The 24,747-nt window shown below is 39.1% G+C and overlaps 1 protein-coding gene across 21 annotated transcripts in view; it reads left to right on the top strand.

The window, feature by feature from the left end:
- ank2b (ankyrin 2b, neuronal) overlaps positions 1 to 24,747 on the top strand; it is a 206,401-nt gene that overhangs the window by 77,840 nt on the left and 103,814 nt on the right. Inside the window, exon 1 of one of the 21 annotated variants that reach the window (XM_062994041.1) lies at positions 17,536 to 17,656. The exons of the other annotated variants lie outside the window; for them this stretch is intronic. Within the exon in view, the coding sequence (XP_062850111.1) occupies positions 17,615 to 17,656 (42 nt within the window). The 5' untranslated portion in view covers positions 17,536 to 17,614. Of the gene's footprint in view, positions 1 to 17,535; positions 17,657 to 24,747 lie in introns of those variants that run through there. 21 annotated transcript variants of the gene reach the window in all.

The raw sequence follows: 24,747 nt of genomic DNA on the forward strand, positions 1-24,747 counted from the left end.
CCATACCACTATCATCACAGATATGGGGACCCCTGCTTACCTTCTTTACCATGTCATTTTAGTCATCTGCTTAAAAGCTGTCCTCACCATCTCACCAGTACTTAAATCATCAGTTCATGCCCAGAATTTACCCATCAACCTCATAACTTCTCACCATCTGACCTTTACTTCAGTCATCAATCATTACATAGATTAACCTCACCAGTTTCATACCCTCTCACCATCTGAGCCTTAATTCAATTATTAGGCAGATATGCCCTTCTTACCATCCTACTAAAACTTCATTAATAAGGTAAATTTACCCAGAATACCCCCACTAGCCTAATACACCCTCACTGTTTTACCAGCATAACAGTTAGATCTGGTATGATACATTTTTCTACCATCTTTATACTTTCTGACTGCTATTAATTTAACCAACAGTTTAATTTCTCCAGTATTTTACCATAATCTTCCTTCACCATCTGGACAGTTTATAATGCTTCATACAGATTTATGTCTTAAGGAAGAACCAATGACATCTTATGTATTAAATATAAATGCACCTGCATTGTTTTTATTTTAAAAATACCTTGACATTCACCACTTGTCAGTCACTCCGAAGAGCTTCTTACATAATACACTGCATTTAATCCGACCCCCAGCATTTAGAATCTCATTCTTTTTTATAAATTTTCTCTTAACTCAGTGTCCAGTGCTACACCGAGCCTGGTTTGAGCCACAGTCACGTTTACTGTGGTTCTACTGCAGGATTACAGATACGTGCAGTCCACTTGCTGCTGTGCGACTGTTTATTAAACAATTCACCAGTTATTCACAGAAGGACATGTCATAGTTTAGAAATAGTCCTCTCTGTCTCTGTGTCTGTTTGTCTGAGGATGTGTTTGGGATGTGAGGGACAGAAACAGCACCTGATACTGTGTGCTACTCGCATGTTAAATTTTACCATAAGAATTTCCCATAAGATAACTCGCCTCCGTTTTGGTTACCAAGGAGACAGAAAGGCAGTCTCATCTTCCTCCCACAAAAATACAGCCCATTATTGACGCATTGTTTTTATGTATTAATGGGGATGTTAATGAAAAAGTGTCTTGGTAAGTTATTGTGTTATTATAAGTGGCCATTACAACCTCATAGATTCCAATCTCTAGAATGGTACTAGAGAAACAATTTCCATAATTTTGCATCCACCTTGAGGGGTTCTAGGGTGTGTGCCCAGGAGAGAAAAGCACCATGCTACTTGTTCACTGCATAGAACGTAATGTAGGTTTTTGGTGGTCAGGTTAACAAATGATTTTTCTTTCCTACTTACGTTCTTGTGCCATTAAGGTAAAGATCTAGTAAACAGTTTTAGTGATGCTATCTTAGTGTAGTGTGTCTGGATTAGTACTTCAGCTCAGTGATTATGTCTGCACTATATATAGTGACTATATCTACACTTGTGGTGGCTGCTGGTCTTTCAAAGAGGGGAAGCTCATTGTCGACTTACATCATAAAATTTGTCAATTTATTTATACATAAATTCTGCCCTCCGTTCCTTTTCAAGAAAATGGCCTGAAATGAGTTGCAGTTTGTCTTTCGACTTCACACGCAAAATCCGCGATGGGACTGAAGCTCCCAGTGATTAAGTGATGGTGTAGAGATCAAAATAGCTGTCAATCAAAACGGGATTCAGCCTTTCGACTGATCCTCCAATCATCTTGCAGAAGCTCAGCGTCCAGACCCGCCCACAGCTCCATTCACCCCCAGAGACGCTCAGCGTCCGGGGGCGGGACAAGATTGTGCCATTTATCCAATGACCGGCGAGTTTCGAAGCAATGAAAAAAACCCTTCCATGCAGTCCCATTGAAGTGAATAGACGCTCAGCTTCTGCGGGCAAATGCATTGACGCTACGGGAATGTATGAGAAGTTCGAGTCAGTCGATTTGTGATAAGTAGCCGATTCTGAACAAACTCGTCTTTGAGATGAACGTGTTCTAACGCATTTCTAGTAAATGAAATGTTAACACAACTGTACATATTTGACCATTTAATTTTTGACATTTTAGGGGAAGCTGAGCTTCCCTTGCAGTCTTAGAGAAATCGCCACTGATCTACACTGATTAGGCATTTTTTGCTTCTATTCTTACTTATTGTATGTGTAAGCACCGTTGGATTGCTACTCAATTTCGTTGTACACTGTGCAATGACAATAAAGGCATCTTATCTTATCTTATCTTATAACATTATGACCATCTTCCTAATATTGTGTTGGTCCCCCTTTTACTGCCCCATAAGCAACAAACTGACCCCATTCTATCAGAACCAGAATTAACTTCTTCAGCAATTTGAGCTACAGTAGCTCATCTGTTGGATTGGGCCAGCCTTTGCTTCCCACATGCATCAGTGAGCCTTGGCCGCTCATGACCCTGTCGCCGGTTTACCACTGTTCCTTTCTTGGACCACTTTTGATATATACTGACCACTGCAGACCGAGAACACTCCACAAGAGCTGCAGTTTTGGAGACGCTCTGACCCAGTCGTCTAGCCATCACAATTTGGCCCTTGTCTAACTCGGTGTCAAATCCTTACGCTTGTCCATTTTCCCTGCTTCTAACACATCAACTTTGAGGATAAAATGTTCACTTGCTGCCTAATATATCCCACCCACTAACAGATGCCGTGATGAAGAGATAATCAGTGTTAATCACTTCACCTGTCAGTGGTCATAATGTTATGCCTGGTCGGTGTGTGCTCTGGTTTTGTGAATGCAGTTGTGGTACAATACATGTTATGCACATGCTGCCAGTCTTAGAAGTGACAGCTGGATTCTTAAATCCATCCGAAATTCAATTATTAAACTGATGGTTAAGCTGCTTGTTGGAGCTAAGAGAGACATTTTTGTGACTAAGGAAATTATAGACAAGCTAAGCTTTACAGGAAAATAAAACAATGTTGTTAACTCAATCAAACTGCATTACAAGGACTATCTGCTGTATGCTTATACATAAAACACATTATGCTAATTAAGACTTTGACAAAAAATTATTTTACCAATGACTAATGTATTTTGGTTTATTAGCAGTTGACTGGCTTGCTCACGTGACAGTGATTTGGGTCTGTGTCCTAATCTGTTTATTCATACTACATAATGCCTAATAAAGAACTGAATATAAACCAATATACCACCAAAACAATTAATACAACTATTGGTACATTTCAAGCACCAGTCTCACTCAGTACATGAAAGTGTGTCAAATATATTACATGTATAGAGCCTTGAGTTGTAATATCAGATAAATCATCACGTCTTCTCTCTGCCTGGCTGTTGCATCATTGTTCAGTTCATCTAAAACTCTGCAGACACTTCATGAATTTTACATTAAAATCTGGACTGTGTGGACGCACAAATACTGTTAATAAAGACTGCAAAGTCTACAGCCATTTGTGTTCTTACATCAGAAAGTGTTGCTAATATCTGCTAGACACGCCAATCGAGAGGGTCCATGCCTGCCTTTAATTCCACACCCTTAACCCCTCTCTGTCTTGGGTTGTCTTTACACTTGACTTGAATTCTTAGTATCTTTTGCATTGACTTGAGTGTGCAATATTAAACTTAGTTTGGCAGTGGAGAAAATGTAAGATAAAAGGTAAATATCTTTTGTATTCAGATTAATATTAATTAAATAGATTTTTATTTCATTTCATTTGGTTTCCCCACAATTACTGGGACAGAATGCCAATCCAATTTGACAGGCAGGTATATTTTTACACAGAACACCAAAGCAATTTCCTAGTCCTGTCCCAAACTACATTGTGTGTACCTTATAGGAAATAACTACCATTCTAGTGCACTAATTACAACCCTTACACATTTTTTTCCAGATGTCAAAACTTGTCAAAAAAACACAGCGGGATATTCCACGGGCATAATTGGCAAGGCCTGCAGCAGACACGTTTCTGCTAGGGCAGGATGATCGTGGGTGGGGTCTTCAAACGCTGTGTAAGGACCCTGATTAGCAGATAGAGAGGTGCCTGTGCAAAAGGCATGGGTGAAAAAGGGTTACGCTAAGGGCTGCATGCGGGTCGGAGTAGACGTGAGCAGCAATATACCCACCTTGACTGCAATCAGGGATCCCCCAGCAGCGGAAGACAAATTGACTACGCTAAATTGAGAGAAAATGGGAGAAAATGCATGAATAAAATAGGAAAAAAACACACCTAGCCACAAACTCTGGGTACAGAACTGAGTCAAAAGCACAACATCGGGTGTGGTATAAGCACCTACTGTAGGTCAGACTGATGTCTTTTAGCCAAGACAGCATCAATCCTTAATTAATCCTTAACTAATGTGTTTCAGCATGAACTACATTATGTGTACTTTATAGGGAAAAACTACCATTCTAGTGCACTAACTGGACATACTATTTAGTGTAGTAGTATGCAATTTTGGACACTGCCCACTGTTGTTACTTTGAGCTCCTACAGGGGCAAAGCTTAAAAATTCAAATTAAGTTTTGTCCCACGCTAATAATAATTTGTTCCCACCACACACTACAACCCTTACACATTTTTTCTGATGTCAAAACTTGTCAAAAACACACCTAGTCACAATCTCAGCGTTCAAACAGACATGGGTACAGAACTAAACTGCAAGTGATCAAAATCCTAACATATCACATATCGCAAAGATTAGAAGAGATATAAACCACAGCAGGGATCCATTTGTTTTCTACAAGCAATTACATACTTGATCCCAGATGTTTGTTTGTTTGTTTATTAGGATTTTAACATCATGTTTTACACTTTGGTTACATTCGTGACAGGAATGTTAGTTACTCATTACACAACATTCATCAGTTCACAAGGTTATATCGAACACAGTCATGGACAAATTAGTATCTCCAATTCACCTCACTTGCATGTCTTTGGACTGTGGGAGGAAACCGGAGCACCCGGAGGAAACCCTCACAGACATGGAGAGAACATGCAAACTCCACACAGAAATGACCCGGACCGTCACACCTGGGGATCGAACCCAGGACCTTCTTGCTGTGAGGCAACAGTGCTACCCACTGAGCCACCGTGCCGCACACTTGATTCCAGATAAAGAAACTTGGCAATTCCTACAGTACATTGTAGAAAGTGTGCAACTGCCCGTTTGAAACAGCAACCTTGCACCTTTGTAAGCTGTATCCAATCTAGTAAACCTAAGAGCAAATTGTACCTTAGCCTACCAAGCAAAATTAATGTTTAATGCTTTCTAGCTTTCTGTTAACGCTTACTATCATCCCCTTAAACAGATTCCTGCTGCTTTTTCCCCACTGTACTTTCTTATACACAGCTTTCATAAAAACCTAGTTTTTAAGTTTCTTTAAACCCATCAAGGTTGTGAATTGCTTATTATTTATTTATAGTCTAGTACGGATGTTCTTGATAGGATGGTAGATCTGGTAGACTGTATTGAAATCTTTGTTGCCAATTATAGAACTTTTAAACATGTTTCAATATTAATTTCTGGCTCTAAAGCTCTAAAGACAAAGTATGTAAAATACTTACTAACATAAAGTATTGCTTTGTGTTAAGCTGAAAAGCCTGAGATGTAATTTCACTCAGGGTTGTTGGGGTGGATTTAGCACGTCATCTATCATTACATTTCGCTGCTGCTTGACTGTTCATCCTGGTCAGACTATTCATCCTGGTCAGGGTCACAGCATTTAGGAATATATCCTGAACAGGATGTCGATCCATCATAGGGCAACTGAATATCTGATTAAATCACTCAGACCATGTTTCCAAGCAGTCAAAAGTGCAACATCTGGTGCGGTATAAGCACCTAGGTCAGCCTGATGCTAGGGAGAATTCTTTTTTGTCCAAGTATCTTTTAGGCAAGACAGCATTAATCCCTAATTAATGTCCTAATGTTTTTCAGCATGAACATCCTACTGCAGAATTTGTATTTGTGTACAATTAGCTTTTATCATGGAGCAGTGCAAATGCTGTGTTGTCTTACATAGTTTATCTACTTCCATCTGTCCATAGTAAGCCAGTACAATCAGTGTATTTAATAGAGATTAACTGCTGAGTAAGTAAAACATCAAGCTCTGCGATTAATGCTTACAGTCCAGCTGTCTGAGTTGCTATGGCAGCATAGCCCTGGACACTGATTCTCTTCATCTTTGGTACATGTACTTTTGTATGGCAGTACCATTTTTAAACATTGTAACAGATAGTCGAAGCTAAATATGTAGATAAAACAAGCAGACTGAATTGAACATAGTGCATGCACTTGGTCTAAAGTCTGAGGATGCTCACTTACTCTTACAAGCTCACTTACAAGCTAAATCAAACCAGTAGGACTGCAATTATTTAATATTAACATTTTTCTCACTAGTTTGAATTTTAGCAGAGCCACTAACCTGGCCAGGCATCCACACAAACACAGTTTGCTGTGTTTGAGAGAGAGAGGGTCGGTCCATGTGCCTGCGTGACTGGGGGATGGGTGGGGTTGGGCATTTTATTATGCTATTTTCTGGAAAGCTTTCTGCCTAATTAGCAAGTGATACATTTTGATGTTTTACAGACATTTAACAGAATGTAAAATCACTATTTCAATGTATGTAGCACAAAGTATTTGTAATGTCATACATTTTTATTTAGTTGAATTGTAGCTATGTTATTAAATAACTGCTGTGCAGTCACTGTAGCAACGCTTTTAGTGCCTGACCACAATTTACACTGGCATATGGTTTACCACAGAATAAACATGTTTGTGTTTCTGCTCTAACCAAAAGATTAAATCCTGCACTTTGACTGTAGTAAAACAAAATCACCTGTCATGATAAAGAAAAATTAGTGTGAGAAATAGTGTTAGAGCGGATTAGTCCTTTAAAAGTAACTTGGCATGGCTGTTTCCACATAGCTTCGGTAACACTAGATTGACTCTGATTACAATATTAAAATATGTTTCTCATTACTTTGGTTTGCTGATACAACATCTGTAACATCTGCTGAAGGCTTTTATTGCTTACACTTTTGTGGTATATTACAAAATACTGATTTTTTTAATTTATTTTAAATTTTTTTATTTAATTATGCATTTTCTTCATTTTTGTCCTGATTTAGCATAGCCAATTAGTCTTCTGCTTTTGGGAATCCCTATTGCATTCGAGAAGGGTGTATTTGCCTGCCCCACGCCCTCTCCAACGCATGCGCAGTCCGTCAACCCCTGCTTTTTCACCTGTGTCTATTTGCACATGAGGCTCATTGAATTCTGCACAGGCACCTTGTTCTGGTAACCAGGGTCCTTGTACAGCGTTTGAAGACCCCACCCACTTAGTTCGGTCTTTTTCCACCCAGCAGACTCGGTGGCCATTTTTGTCTAACAATTGTGCATGCTAGATGGCACCCAACCGGCCGGTAGCAGAGCCAAGATTCAAACCTGGATGTTTGAATGTTCAGAATCTCAGTGCTGGTGTGCTACCAGAATATTCATCTGGGCGCCTATAATATTGATTTTTTTAAACAATTTATTAATATTTGTAACATTGTAATTGTTTTTAGAATTGAGTAAAGTTTAAAGTTTTACCCTTCTGTCATGGGGTGGTGAGCAGGTGTAACCCTGCACCCTGCAGTGTTAAAAAGATGAACCCAGTCACAGGAGGCTAAACCAAGGCAGAAGAAAACTGTGACTGAAAAGTCACAAACATAAACAAGTAAAATAGTAACCAGACCTAGTAACCATTTCCTCCCCCACCCTTAACCTCCTCCTCTTTTTCTTAATTCCTCCCCTCATTTTGAGTGTAGATAAAGTCCCCAAAGTTCCCAAAAATATGGCTAGTTAGATTCTGTTGGTCTTCCAAGCTGCGCCCATACGTCTGTATGTGTTTAATAAATCTCTGAAGACCTGGTCTTCTGACTCCTGTATGCTGAATTTCTAACAGAATGGATGAACAAAATTATATATATATATTAAATGAAATTAAACCAACGGTGCAGCTTGAACTTTGCAGCTGGTCTTTGAAGAGAAGGACAGGCAAACGCAACAATGGTGCAAAAACACAGTACTTTACATCACCTAGAAATGGAAGACAAAGTGACTACTTAGGCGCTAATTTGATGCCATTGTTTTGTCTTGATTCAAATAGGTAGCTTTCTTCTATTTAAAAAGGAGTTACCAACGTAAACTGTCATTTTATGTTACGATGTATTGTAGCCTGTTGTGGTAAAGACTCTAGCTTAATTCTTTTGTTATTCAGTAGCCTATAACTTATATTGACCCCCAAGTTACAGGATTAACTTATTACAAGAAACATCAAGTGACCAAGCCAATGGCCAATGGTTAATTCTTTACTACTTAAACTATTAATAAATAAAGCACTGTTTACTGTACTGTTGAAATTTTTAAATACTTAGTATACTTACTATGGAGTTGTTACTTATTTCTCTAGGTTTGCTTGCTAACAGACATAAGTAATGTTAAAGTAGCTCTGTTAAAGTGACTTCTTACGTTACATTCAGTTGGAATATTTGATTTATGTATTGTCTACAATGTGGTTCTCAAACTTTTTAGACCGAGTACCACCCATTATCAAACCGAAACTTCCAGGTACCACCTATGTTTCTCATCACAGAACCACATAAGGCTCACATTCATTAGGTGTGTGTGTGTGTATATATATATATACTGTATATATATATATATATATATATACTGTATATATACGTATATATACAGGGGTTGGACAAAATAACTGAAACACCTGGTTTTAGACCACAATAATTTATTAGTATGGTGTAGGGCCTCCTTTTGCGGCCAATACAGCGTCAATTTGTCTTGGAAATGACATATACAAGTCCTGCACAGTGGTCAGAGGGATTTTAAGCCATTCTTCTTGCAGGATAGTGGCCAGGTCACTACGTGATGCTGGTGGAGGAAAACGTTTCCTGACTCGCTTCTCCAAAACACCCCAAAGTGGCTCAATAATATTTAGATCTGGTGACTGTGCAGGCCATGGGAGATGTTCAACTTCACTTTCATGTTCATCAAACCAATCTTTCACCAGTCTTGCTGTGTGTATTGGTGCATTGTCATCCTGATACATGGCACCGCCATTGGATGCACATGGTCCTCCAGAATGGTTCGGTAGTCCTTGGCAGTGACGCGCCCATCTAGCACAAGTATTGGGCCAAGGGAATGCCATGATATGGCAGCCCAAACCATCACTGATCCACCCCCATGCTTCACTCTGGGCATGCAACAGTCTGGGTGGTACGCTTCTTTGGGGCTTCTCCACACCGTAACTCTCCCGGATGTGGGGAAAACAGTAAAGGTGGACTCCTCAGAGAACAATACATGTTTCACATTGTCCACAGCCCAAGATTTGCGCTCCTTGCACCATTGAAACCGACGTTTGGCATTGGCACGAGTGACCAAAGGTTTGGCTATAGCAGCCCGGCCGTGTATATTGACCCTGTGGAGCTCCCGACGGACAGTTCTGGTGGAAACAGGAGAGTTGAGGTGCACATTTAATTCTGCCGTGATTTGGGCAGCCGTGGTTTTATGTTTTTTGGATACAATCCGGGTTAGCACCCGAACATCCCTTTCAGACAGCTTCCTCTTGCGTCCACAGTTAATCCTGTTGGATGTGGTTTGTCCTTCTTGGTGGTATGCTGACATTACCCTGGATACCGTGGCTCTTGATACATCACAAAGACTTGCTGTCTTGGTCACAGATGCGCCAGCAAGACGTGCACCAACAATTTGTCCTCTTTTGAACTCTGGTATGTCACCCATAATGTTGTGTGCATTGCAATATTTTGAGCAAAACTGTGCTCTTACCCTGCTAATTGAACCTTCACACTCTGCTCTTACTGGTGCAATGTGCAATTAATGAAGATTGGCCACCAGACTGGTCCAATTTAGCCATGAAACCGCCCACACTAAAATGACAGGTGTTTCAGTTATTTTGTCCAACCCCTGTATACTGTGTATATATATATATATTAGTGATGGGAATTATGGCTTCTTGACGGGAGCTGGATCTTTTGGCTCGGTTCCTTTCAAAGAGCCGTTCAAAAAACTCTTCACGCTACTAGGTAAACTAGGTAAGACACCCTCGATATTAACATCAAATTTGCATTAAATGTAGGGCTAATTCAAACATCACTTAAATAAGAAAGATTAATTTCAAAAGGCAAAAACACTATAGGGAAGAGGCAGACTGTGGTTGCATTTCATTAAGTTTCAGAAAAATCCTCTCGTACAGAGATGTGACTGTGTTTGTTTCTGCTTTAAAACATAAGCACATTGAAATAATCAGATAACAGAATTAAACAAGTTTATAGTTTATTTCTCAATTATTTGTAATTATACTACCAGCTCTCTCTCTCTCTCTCTCTCTCTCTCTCTCTCTCTCTCTCTCTCTGTCTCTCTGTCTCTCTGTGTGTGAGCGGAAGTGAGTGCGTGAGCGAGTGAAGGTGCGTGAGCGAAGGTGCGTGAGCGAGTGAATCTGCTGCTGTGTGAGTTTCTAACTTTTCTATCTTTACGGTTCTGTGCTGGTTGAATATTTTGTAAAGTTGTTTCAGTGTTAGTAAAGTTACGTGATTGTAGTTAAAGCGGGAGGGGTGGTTTGTTTACATTCGCCGGTTGCCGGCTTTTTTGCCGGTCGCCATGGCAGCAGCGGAGAAAGTAAAGTTTGAGCAACTTACTCGTCGGCATGGGGTTAAACTTGCCCCTGAGATGAGGTGTTCAGTAGAGGAGTGTGTGTTAGCTGTAGGAGAGGTTGTAGACTGTAGTAGCATCATGGCAGCATCCAGGATGAACGGTGCTGTTGTGATTTTTATAGACAGTGTAGATAAAGCTAACACTGTTGTTCAAACTGGTGTTGTTATTCAGGGAACGTTTACCCCAGTAATGCCCCTCGTTAGATCAGCGAAGAAAATAACTCTGTCCAATGTCCCACCTTTTATGACCGATGAAGTACTTATTGCTGAACTTTCACGTTACGGTCAAGTAATGTCTTCTGTAAAAAAGATTTACTTTGGTGGTAAAACTCAGCATGCACGACATGTTGTCTTTTTTAGAAGACAACTTTACATGGTTTTGAAAAGTGAAACTAAAGAACTGAACGTAGCCTTTAAATTCAAAATTGATGGCTTTGATTATGTCGTTTTTGCTACATCTGACAACATGAAATGTTTCGGGTGTGGACAAGAGGGGCATTTAAAGCGTTCGTGTCCAGTTGAGGCAGGTGAAGGTACCTCACAAGCTTCAGACTCTGCACCTGCTGGGGGTGGTGTAGAACACACAGTACATGCGGACGCTAGGCCTGGAGGTGCTGGAGTTGGAGAATGTGAGGAGAACGTTAGGCCTAGTACAGCAAAGGACAGAGCTGAAAGGATAGAAGAGAGCACTGTTTCAAACACTCAGACTCTAGCTGAGGAGGGTGATGAAATAGCTGGGCCTAGTGGTGATGGGGACAGTAACACTATGCAAACTGATCTGCAAAAGGGCCTAGGGTCTCAGTGTGACGTTTCCCAAATTGGAGATGAAGGTGGTGTAGAAGATGTCACTTCCAATGAAATAAGTTTGGAAGAGGAAGGCATGGAGACTGAATCTGTGGTTGAGGAGGCACTTTTCCGAGTGCCTTCTGGAAAGAGATAAATGAAAATTAAGTGGACTAAGAGTGAGGTAAAGAAAGGAAAAGCACAGAGGGCATCAGAGCAGGAGAGTGAAAAACACGAAGAGGATTCTGGATCTGGCATTTTTGAAGACTCTGACAGTGATCTGACTGAAATGAGAAGTCAGCGGAGCCGTCGGAGTGCGTATACATTTGAGAAGATTCGGTCATTTCTTAAGAGAACGAAAAACATGAAGGGTGTAGTGATTGAAGAATATTTTCCAGACCGTAAGCTATTTATTGACTCTGTGAAAGCATTCATGAGGAATGAAGGAGAAGACTATTTTACTGTGCAGGAGATCTACCGGCTAAAGAAAATTGTGCCAAAATTAAAAATGGGACTTCAAAATGAAGAGGGTTATGAAACATCATAACCTCTTGTTGTTTTCTACTCTTCTGCTTGTGTTATCCCTTTTTTTTTATTAATGAGCAGGATAAGGGTGGGCTCCTTAAATATAAATGGGGCACGTGATGGCTACAAAAGAGCCTTGTTATTTGAATCAATTAAGCAAAAGGGTGTTGATATAATGCTTGTTCAGGAGACCCATAGCGATAATGTTAATGAAATTGATTGGAAGAAGGAATGGGAAGGTATGGTCCTCCTTAGTCACTTGAGTTCCAACAGGGGTGGGGTGGCCATTCTGTTTGCGAAAAACCTTGTGCCAATATCCTATGAGGTAGAGCATGTGGTGCGCGGTAGATGTCTGGTTGTACGTGCTCACTTTGAGCGATTTAAAATTGCTGTATTTAACATTTATGCTCCTACAGCTGGTGCTGAGAGGGTGGCTTTTTTACATACTGTTAGCACAGCTCTAAAAAATTACAGTTCTGATAATTATTTTTTTATGGGGGGAGATTTTAACTGCACGGAGGATGATGGCATTGACCGTAATCACACAGAACCGCATGCCCCGTCACAGCGTGCCCTCCGTGAGCTACTTAAAGCTCATGAACTGTGTGATGTTTGGCGGAACCTAAACCAAACCACTAGGCAGTACACATGGGCACATGCAAGAGAGGGTTGGATGTCATTGGCTAGATTAGACAGGTTTTATAGTTTTAAACATCAGCTGAACATTATAAAAGGCTGTGTGATTACACCTGTTGGCTTTTCAGACCACAGTTTGGTTTTATGCTCTGTTTTTATTGCAAATGTTAAACCTAAAAGTGCATATTGGCATTTTAATAACTCCTTGTTGTGCGATATGAAGTTTAGGCAAGCGTTTGCTGTCTTTTGGAATGGTTTTAAAGCACAGAAACACTATTTCAGTAACTTGCGGGGGTGGTGGGACTATGGGAAAGTTAAGATAAAACAACTCTGTCAACAGTACACTTTCAGTGTCTCACGGCACATTACTCAGTCCATGAAAAAACTGGAAGCTGAGATAATAGAGTTACAAAGACTGATAGACTCAACTGGAGATCAGAGTCGAGTTGGAGCTCTCAGATCTAAAACATCTGCGCTGAGTGATCTTTTGGGCATCAGGGCACAGGGGGCACTGGTCCGATCGCGTTTTCAGAGCTTAACGCAAATGGATGCTCCATCCAAGTTTTTCTTTAACCTGGAAAAGAAAAATGGTCAGAGTCGTTTTGTTCACTCTCTGCGCTCTGAAGAAGGTAAAGAGCTAACAGAGCCCACTGAGATCAGAAAACGGGCTGTACAATTCTATAGTGAATTGTACAGAAGTGAACAGGTGAACAACGAAGACCTAGCTTCTGGGTTCTATGCCGGGTTACCAAGGATCGCTGAGTACGCCAGTGCAGAGCTGGAAGAGGCACTGGGTGAGCAGGAGCTTTATGCTGCTCTGCAGGGCATGAAGGGTGGCACTGCCCCAGGTATTGATGGCCTGTCAGTAGAGTTTTATAAAACCTTTTGGTCAGAGCTGGGTGCAGACTTGTTGGCTGTTCTGAATGAGAGTCTGGCTGATGGTATTTTGCCACTGAGCTGCAGGAGGGCGGTTATTACCCTGCTGCCAAAGAAAGGCGATCTACAGGAGATTAAGAACTGGAGACCAGTGAGTCTCCTGTGCACAGACCTAAAAATATTCTCCAAGACCCTGGCAAACAGGTTGAGAAAGGTGATGGGGCAGGTCATTCATTTAGATCAGACCTACTGTGTTCCTGGTAGATCCATTCAAGACAACATATGCTTAGTGAGGGATGTTTTGGAGGTTTCTGAGTCTCTAGGGCTTGATTTTGGTCTTCTTTCAATTGATCAGGAAAAAGCATTTGACAGAGTTGAGCATCAGTACTTGTGGCATACTCTTGATGCCTTTGGCTTTGGACAGAGTTTTACCAGCATGATAAAGGTAATGTATCAAGACATTGAGAGTGTGCTGAAGATAAACGGTGGTTTGAGTGCTCCTTTCCTGGTTTTTCGGGGCATACGGCAGGGTTGTGCTATGTCTGGTATGTTGTACTCTCTTGCCATTGAGCCACTGCTAAACAAGCTTCGCTCTATCATTAATGGGGTAGGTATAGGTCAGGATGATAATTTTCATCTAAAAGTATCAGCCTATGCAGATGACATAATGGTAATGGTGAGTGGGCAGGTAGATGTCGATAATTTAGTTTCCACTATTCAGAATTTTGGCATCATATCGGCCGCAAAAGTTAATTGGGGAAAGAGCGAAGCTCTGGCCGTGGGGCAGTGGGCAAGTGGGCTACCGCTTTTACCAGCTGGAATGACATGGAAGACAGGGGGGATTAAATACCTGGGTATCTTTCTTGGGGATGAGGCAGCAGTGCAAAAAAACTGGGAGGGTGTGGTGGAAAAAATGGTGGGTCGCTTAGCCCGATGGAAGTGGATTCAGAGTCAGTTGTCCTTCAGGGGAAGAGTGTTGGTGATCAACAATTTGGTTGCTTCAACCGTCTGGCATAGGTTGTCTTGTGTGGATCCCCCTGTTGGACTGCTGCCACGATTGCAAGCCATACTGGTAGACTTTTTTTGGGATCGACTACACTGGGTCCCTCGGGCTGTCCTTTTCCTGCCAAAAGAGGAAGGGGGACAAGGCCTGGTACACCTGGCAAGCAGAATGGCAACTTTCCGTCTGCAGTTTGTACAGAAATTCTTGACGGGTGCAGCAGACTTGGCATGGAGGAAGGTGACCAGCGCCATTCTACAAAGAGTTGACGGTCTTGGTATGGATGCTACCTTGTTTTTAACAAACTGTAATGAGCTATGTCTGACCGGATTATCTTCTTTCTACCGTGGACTGTTCAGAGTATGGGGACATTTTAGCACTCAAAGACTGGGAACAACAACATCATTGCACTGGTTGTTAGAAGAACCTTTGATTAAAGGTGCACGACTGGATATGGCGAAGAGTGGTGTACCGGGCATCACGCGAATGCTTTGTACCTCCAAGGTAGTGAACTTACGTACCCTGGTGAATGTGGCAGGACCTGGTCTGAAGGATATCCAGGCTGTGGCCTCTTTGCTGAAACAGAGGTCCATTCGTCACATCAGTAATATTATCACCAGGTGGCAAGAGAGTCTTTCAAATGATGATTGGGAGCTTTTGAAGGAATATTGGAGTGGAAAAATACCTAATGAAACAGATCCCTTCCCGAGGATTGGACTTACTCCACTTCTTGGAAATGTGTCAGGTCCAATGCTAGACCGGGACTGTTTACAGGACTTGGAGCTCTACTCTGTGTCAGGTCAGGTTTTATACAGGTGTTTCGTTAAGTTTTTTAATAAGTCTGTTTTAGATGGAAGGCCTGACACAGTGTGGAGAAACAAGCTTTGTGTGGGGATGGACAGACGGCCTGTCTGGAGGGTAATGTATAAGCCACCACTGATAAAAAGATCTGGGGACCTCCAGTGGAGAATTTTGCATGGGGTGATTGCAGTTAATGCTTTTGTGTCGGTTATAAATCCAGACGTCAGTGATAAATGTACATTTTGTGGGGAAAGAGAGACGATTTTTCACTGTTTTTTAGAATGTCCGAGACTTGGTTCACTTTTTACTACATTGTCTACAGTGTTTTTTAATTTTGGGGAAATTTTTAAATTATATGCTTTTATTTTTGGAGCTGGTTATAGTCGAAAAGATCGTTACAAATGGCAACTGCTAAATTTTATTGTCGGCCAGGCGAAGCTAGCAATTTATAACTCCCGGAGGAACAGAATGGAGGGCAGATCTGGTCATGAGGTGTTACCACTGTTCATGGCTTTGGTAAAGTCAAGAATAGTTTTTGAATTTGGGTTTTACAAGACCATGAACAATATTGAAAGTTTTGAGATGGAGTGGTGTGATAAAGATGCTTTATGTACTGTGGAGGAAGGAGAGTTAATTTTTACCAGCCCTTGGAGCTGAGATCATATGTAAATGTGTTTATTTCTGTGTAGGCATATCATTTGATATAATCATTTTCTCGTCTGTGATATATGGAATTTAAAATGTATTTTGTTGAGTGATTAAATAAAGTGTATGTTTTTAAAATAAAAATAAAAAATCTCTCTCTCTCTCTGTGTGTGTGTGTGTGTCTCGCTCTCCGCAATACTGAAAGTGTTTCGGATTTGAATATCGACAATACACAGCCTTTATTACGATTTACGATTAATTCCCCTTTACTGATGGAAGCTGAATGGGTGGATTACAGCCGATAAGAATTGTGCAGAAATAAAAGATTCGGCTCCTTTCGTTCATTTCAAAGATCCGTTCAATGGAATCGGCATGTGAGTGAGTGGGATGCGTCTGTTTAGCGGAGCAGCCAGGAACGAGATCAGTGAGCTTCAAACGCAGATCTGATCTGATAAAAGCGAGAGATCTACTGATAACTTTACTGATAACTTTACTGATAACTTTACTGATACGTTTCGGAAATTTCCAGATGGAAACCGCGAACGTGAAGTATAGACGTAATGAAGTACGGTGTCTGCGTAGCCCCGAATGTTTTAAATAACACATTAGTTTGAATACGATTTGTTTTAATTAAACTGATTTTATTAAAACAGAATTATAAGAATTTTATTAGTAATTTACACATTTTGTTATTTTTTTATTTATTATTATTAATTTTTTTTTTCGGTGCATGTAATTACTTTTCCGAGATTATCTGGCGTACCACCTCGTGCTGCTTCACGTACCACCAGTGGTACGCGTACCACAGTTTGAGAACCACTGGTCTACATAAATGCTGGGACATGTGCTTTGATTTGTAATGGCTGTAAGGGAAAAGAGAACATGCCACCAACACAAATACACATGCCCCATGCTAAAGCTTTATGAAACTAAAACCATCTCCAATGGGTTCAATATATTGTAAATCAAGTGAATTACATATTATTGACCATGACAGTTGAATCAATGCATATGTTGGGAGCATCAATTTAAGGCTTCTGGATCAATATCCAGACTTCTCATAAGATGAACTTGAAGTTTAACAATGGAACATTATACTGCATATTTTATCTGGGCACTGCAGTACTTTACATTATGGTGTAATTAAGCATAATTTCATATACCTAAATTGCATGATGTGATATATTACTAGAGAGTAAATCATCTGTGATTGTTATGAGGGTGAATGTGAATGCCTACTTAAATCTCTACCACAAGGTGCTATTCCACCGTCATGTGCATTTAGTAGTGCTGTTTTCATGCTCCCGCCTTCTTGACCACAACATACCACCAGGTCTCCATTCACATGCTCAGTTAGGCTGATGGAAGTATAAATAGCTGAGGCTCAAATGAACAGCGGGGGTGAAACATTGACACCCAGTGTCTTACAGCACTAGATAGGCTTCTGTGTTTATGGATTAAGCTGCAAGTCAAACTAGCGAATGAAAGTGCATAGAGTAACGTAGTGGTCCTGTTGGACACTGGAATAGAGATTAAGGAGTATGTGTTTAGTACTTGCTAGTATTGGTTATAAAAGTTTATTAGACATGAAGCTCTATCACATTTGCTATTGGAAATGCAGTTTTGAGTAGAACAATCAGGGAAATGATGGACAGTTTTGAGCAAAGTGGGAGCGACGACTCCTTGGTAAGAATCTGCAGCTTTGCATTTTGACGTCAATTCTTGGTGTTTTAACTGACAGAAGCTAGCACAACTATTTTCCCCATAACCTTTTATATAAGCTGTCTCTGGCATATTTGTGTTGCATTTTGTTTAACTGACTGAAAGACTTGCTTCTAACATGATTGTATGACTGTTGGGTACAGATATTACATTTTATTACTGTTTTATTATGTTGCTATTTTCCCAATCTCTTATATACAACTGGTGACTCAACCAGAGCTTTAAAATTTCAAAACTGTATGTCAGAGCACTGATCTCTAAGTAACAAGCTACTTTGTACTTGCTTTCTATAACATATTTTATGTCATGCCTTGTCTATAGAGTTCTATGGGTTACATAGTTCAGCTTTGGTTACTCGTATTCCATGACTTTTATTTTACAGATCTGAGTTTTTTAGCTATAAGCAGAATGCTAAAGGTCACAATATAAACACAAGAAAATGCATTGTTCCCACTACAGTGCAGTAGTACTACTATATTGTGTAGTCTAGACCCATAATCAACACAGCCCATGGGTTCAACTTCTTGCTCTGCTGCAACATTGGGTGTCTTCAGTTAAGCTGTGGTACCTACTGAAAGAGTAATCTAAAGATTGCTGGTTCAAGCCCCAATAATGCCAGATTATTATTATTATTTGATTGCCAGTATTATTCTACCTGCTACTGAGCTCACAATCAAACGTATTTGTAAAATTAAATTAAATGTTTAAAGAGGTAAAGTATGTATTAATAATAAGATTCTTCTGTTTTTGTGACTTGATAGCAAGGATTTCCTGTGCTCATGTTACTGTAAGCATGCACTGTAGTAGCTTTGCGAATATGCTGCTAGCTTCTTGGTAAGAGTGATGCAGAATTGTCAGTAATCAATGTAATTGTGTAATGGTGCTCAGCTGCTGAAGTAGTTTGTAGTACATCTGAGATTGCGTGCGTACTGCACACTTGTGTACTGAAGTGGTTTACCGGCCGAGCAGTGCGCATTGCCTTCAATTTAGTATGTACTGTTTATGTATGCAATTTTGGGCACAGCTTAAGAGTCGTGTCCCTCTAAGTCACCATTTTCACCAGGTGAGGAGGGTCTGAGATTTAGATGATTGTGTCAGTTTATTCTAATTGACAATCATCTGTGCCTTGTGAGCATTAATTTCATCGCTGTCTGATGAAAAACACGTATCTCCAAAAACGCAACTTCTCAGTAAAGAGCAAAAAGTTTTTCACCTGGCTGTAACGATGCAAACAAACCACAGATGGTGACATTTACATACAATTCAGCACAGAAATAAAAATATCATTTTATCAGGTCGTCAGTTTTATATGGGTGAAAGACGAATAGGGTGTTCCAAGTACCAAAAAAATAAAATGGTTAAATTGTAGAATTTTTTCATTTAATATTGTGCACAAATGTGTCACCTATGTAAATATGTATTTTTTTTCTCAGCATTTTGCTTATTTGATAATTTTAGTGTTGTTGACACACAACAAGGGCACAAAAATGTCATTCAGTGCAACGACTAATTTATGACAAAATACACACACAAGGAACAATCTTAGCCATTTCAAATGTATAAGTTTAGTATATCTCTTACAAAAGATTTAAAACCTCAGAAGAAACTGTACTTACTCTGTTTTAAATTTTCTGTGCATTGTTTGTACTCTAATGCGTCTTGGGATTTTGTTTATTTGTATACAAGATGTTTTTGCTACACATTCTATTCTATTTAAAACCTAATCAAACTCTGTTTTCTATGAAGCAGGCCTGGATTCTCTTGCATTCACATGGAAAAAATATATAATAATTACTTATTACAGTTATTTTAAGCAAATGTTTTTGTTGCACTGTATGATGATTTTATGTTGCACTGAATGACATACTCCAAATTATCCTGTTACATCAGAATATTCATGACTTAATTTGTTTTTACGTTCTTTATTGATTAAAGTAGCAGTAGTAGAATGAAAATATGCCACACGAGTGGCAAGTATGTGTTATAATATTACTACATCATGAAAAAAGTAAGGCAATCAAAAACATAGCTAATGAAGCCATCATAACAACTTGTAAGGCACCAGAACAGTGTGGAAGTGTGGAATTTGTGTCATAACACGTGAAAAAGTTGCTGCAGTAAATCTAAATTCATTCAGCCGTGAAAACCATTTGAAGTCGCATTTTATTTCATGAACTGAACAAATGTTTTCCAGTCTTTTGTTGTTAACCTTGAGGTTCTTGCTGTACATGGCTTTGGTTCTGCGATTATGATTTTGACATCAGACTTAAGGTAGTAAATTTCATCATGTGGATTTGGCCACACAAAGGAATTACTGCTCTTATTAAGGAAGACTAGAATGGAAAAAAGTGGTTTTAATATTTAAAAATAATTTTAAAACATTATAAAGTCAGTATAACAATGTCATTGTCAATTTAGTGCAACAGCGAAATTCTGTTGCACTGAATGACTGTTGTTGTACTGAATGACATAAATTTTACTTTAGCACATTTTACAGTTATCCCAGTGGTTAGCAAAAGCTAACATTGACCTTAGCTCAAAGACATTTCTACACATATTCACATTTAAATGTTAATAACCTTGTTTGTTTACAAGATTAACCGTAATATGACGTTTTCTGTGTTGTACTGAATGACACTCAGTTTTGTTCTTTAATGTACTGTGTCAGTAAAAAGACATTTTTATCAAATAATGTTAAAATGCATTGACCTCGTGTGTGTGCTGAAGGGTCCCCAGGAGTCTTCTTTTGTTGTTATAATTGGTCACATGACTGCAGTAACTTGATCAAATATTAAAGTAAGGCTTTTTATTAACGTTGTACTGAATGACAACTGAAGATTGGGAAAATGGGGACTGAAAGTGTCCTGAATATTATTAATATTAAAAAACACATCTGATTGAATATTATGTAATATGTCACACATGACATTTGTACAATTATGCCAAAGCAGTAAATTTTAAGTTTTACTTAAGATTAATTAATTTTTTCTTAATGTTTTATTACTTAAAGAGGTAGGGGGACCGTTGCACTGAATGACATTTTGGGGGTTTCAAGGGTTATTTTTTCAAAAATCATACATTTCACGTAAAAATTACTTTAGGTTTCAGTAAAGATGTACAAATGGAGTAGATTGAAGGTATATCCACTTATATTAATATAATTGTATATTATTTATCAAGTGGGGACACTAAAAAGTTACGTCTCGTCTTTGACCCATATATAAAATGGACTTATGTGTACAAATATACATCATGTTTACAACCATGCAATTAAATAACCTGAATAAACTGTATAGATCAAATATTACGCATTTCTCAAACAGTGCCGGAGGGGAAGGAAGAGAAGATACGCAGTTTTGATGGACAGGTCTAGCAGCCAATGGAGATACTTGTTAAAGAGATTGCGTGATTTTTCATCTTTTCATTGGTAATTTTGAAATTCGCTGCTATGGACAGACAGAGATGATTTGCTCCAGGTGGGAGTTTTTCTATAGATCACTGTTTCTCACTCTCAGATCCCCCAGCTTCTCTGTTGGCAAACCTGTTACTTTACTAAAACCATGACATCGGGCTTGCTCCGGTCCGGTTTGCTGCTTATGTGAGATGGCAGCGCACTTATTTCTTTCTGGAAACTCACCCGGTGTTATGGCATTTTTAGGTCATGTGTGGGCTGTGCCAGTTGGTGAGGTTGGTGTGTCACTCGTGCACTATCTGTCCCGACTAGTTCTATGGGTTTCCTGTATTTCCTTTTTTTTCCAGAGAGTTGGCTTGAAGCAGACAGCTAGAGCAGCCTGTCATATTGTGACATCCAGATTTTAGTACTTCACATAAACACTCCTACCTCTTCTTTTGCCTCTTTCCAAGATAAGGGCAACTTGGGTCTCTGCACAAATTACATTATGAAATTAAAAGCAGGATTTTTTTCATTCAAAGTATAGTGCGCTCTCCCTTTTGTTCTCCAGGCTGGGTTGAGTTGTGACTCAGACAGAATAAAAAAAGAATTTTTGGCATGATCAAAGTGTTTTATGCGGCAGCGCTAAAAGCAGTACTGCAGCAAAAACTGTCCTGTTATCATGGCCCTGTGTCCTTGAGGTTGTGATGGTGTTGAAAAGAAAAAACATCTAATTAAATGGCTAAGCATGTGAATCAAGTTAGGAAAATCAGCTGCTAATTTGATTATTCCTTCTAGAAAACAAACAATACCACATAGACAGCATGTTAAATTTAATACTTTTTAATCAGCATTTGTAGGTGAACCTTATGCAGTTACAAGACAAAGTTTGTAAAGCATTATAAATTAGTGTATTAATTACACTTAAGATGTGGTATGACACGTTCAGCCTAGACTAACTCACAAACAATTGTACATGTATTTGTATTGTGAATTAGTTTAGGTTATTAGTGGAGTGCCTTGGTCGTGATATTTACATGTCATTTGTAAACATTTTTAATCTGGACGGTACACCAATTCATTGTAGGGCCTCGGCCACCCCCTCTGAGACACAGTCAGTCATGTCTGTACGTAGACGCCAGACCAGCCGTTAACACTGCTGGGGATTCAAACCCTGGATTCCAGCAGTAGTGGGCTTGCGTAATTTACCGCTATGCAACCCGAGCGCTGACATGACATTCATGCAGCATTAAAAAGAATGTGTCCACATAAGCCCCTCTGAGACCTACCTCTAAACATCAACACACTATGGTGAATGAAATAAAGCTTATTAATTACAGGACTGTTTGAAGAATTTTCTAACCTTACTTCCAGAAGAATTAGGACAGTACATGAATGCTAATTAATACATAAAGGAGTGTTTTTTCAAGTGGTACCTGTGAAACAAATGGCTACATTACAATCAGTATAAAACATATTTAATGCCCTATACAAACCAAAGTATATTAAATATACATTTATTCCAAATACTATGTCTGAAACACCTTTTAAAAATGTTAGGATATGAGTATGTTTAGCACTTAGTTGCATCACATATTCTTTGAATAACACTTAATAACCATGTGGGAACTGAAGGCATCAACTAGTCTAGTTTTGAAAGTGGAATTTACTTCACAGTTTAATACATATCAGGGTCTTTGTTGTCATATGTTCTTCACATTGTTGTTATGTACTTCACATTGTGATAAATGTTGTTAAAAGGAGACAGATTTGGACTGCAGACAGGTCAGTCCAGCACCCACACTCTCTGATGTTAAAATGCTTGCAGAGTGTGGCTTGCTTTTGTCAAGTTTTGGCAAAGTGGCAAATCTTGACCCATCATGTTAAAAACAAAAAAGCCTTTTTTTTATATGGAGCATTTTAAATACACTTTTAAAAGCACCTGTTTAAGACATTTTGTTAATATTGAACAATACTGTTTTGAATTGTCACATTCTGAGTTATTTATTTGTGTTTTTAAATTTTAAAATGAGTGTGAATTTATATAAAATAAAGAATATAGTTAAATTGGCTCCAAACTTAAATCCCAACTTTTGTGAAATTAAGGTTTGAAGGTAATCTTAAAAATAATGAACACACTTCTTGTAGGTTAATACTATAGCATACTATAGAATTACTGAATTACCTCCTCTGATTAATACAGTATGCAATCTACAGAAGGTTGCAAAGGACTGATAGTTACTGAAGAATATTATCTTGTTTATTTATACCCTGGGCTTCCTCGGTATCCCAAAAAAGCTTTAAATGTCATGCTGATAATTGCAGCACATCATGTAAACACACATGCTTTAGTGTGATGATAGGATTTCCAAAAATAGATTTTTATTATAATTGCTATGTGATGAGCTGTGAGATGATCTGTAGGTGTTACAGTGAGTAGATTTAAAATGTTATAAAGGATAATGCACAGCAGTCTAGGCACAATCAGTAAGGACATGACAAAAAATTTTTTTGGGAGTGGGCTGCACAAAGCCCAGGCTTCAGTTCCATTGAACAACTTTAAGGTGAATTGAATTTGTTGATTTTAAGTCTTGCTTTTTTATTTAGAATTAGACATTCAACTCTGAGCTAAAATGCTGTATGTAAATGTTTTATGACCTTAGAGAGCTTATTTATTTATTAGGACTTAAATGTCATGTTTTACACACTTTGGTTACATTCAAGACAGGACAGGTACCTACTGGTTACACAAGATTCATCAGTTCAAGTTTTTAATGTCAAACACAGTCATGGTCAATTTGGATCTCCAATTCACCTCACTTGCATGTCTTCGGACTGTGGGAGGAAATCGGAGCTCCTGGAGGAAACCCAACCAGACACGGGGAGAACATTCAAACCCAGGACCTTCTTGCTGTGAGGCGACAGTGCTGCACACTAAGCCACTGTGCTGCCCCCTTAGAGAGCTTAAATTAGCCACAATTTGGTCAGTAGTATTTAGTTAATTGCATTGTGTACTTTAATTTTTACATGTATTTGGAGGCAGCATAAAGGCGAAGACTCCAATAAACTATATAATAAACTTGCTATAATCAATAATCAATATATTAACATGAACATGACTTGAAGATACTGTTTCAGTAAAGTGTACTTACCAGCAGAGTTATGAAGGAAAATGCACCGTCACTGGACTACAGAATGTGTTGAATAGTCATTGATTTGCCAACTATCTAAATATAGCAGTACCCTTTTAGCTACACAGGATTGTGTATACCTGTCATATGTGTTTGTCAGTTAGACCAAGCCATATTATAAAAGCCATAGTCAGAGTTATGCATACAGCAGGACGTTAATGACAAAATTGTTGTATTTATGATTAAAAATTTGAACTAATCAGACTGAAGCTGTTTTCTCTGTGTGACATCCACTCCAGTGACAATTAGTATTTTCTGTGAATGTCTGACAAAATGTAGTAGTCAAAAAATGTCAATGTTGTAGTCATGTTCAGGGTAATATAACACATAAAAACTATGCAGTGCCATCTGAGGGCAATATTGGGCACAAATTGGGGTTCACCAACTTGAGCAATTTGTAAATATAAATAAATTAGCAATTTGATGCCTGAAACACACTTGTGATGGTGTCTAATGTGCTGGCTCACCATTGC

Source organism: Trichomycterus rosablanca, chromosome 4 (genome assembly GCF_030014385.1).
Source record: "Trichomycterus rosablanca isolate fTriRos1 chromosome 4, fTriRos1.hap1, whole genome shotgun sequence".
Taxonomy (NCBI): Eukaryota; Metazoa; Chordata; class Actinopteri; order Siluriformes; family Trichomycteridae; genus Trichomycterus; species Trichomycterus rosablanca.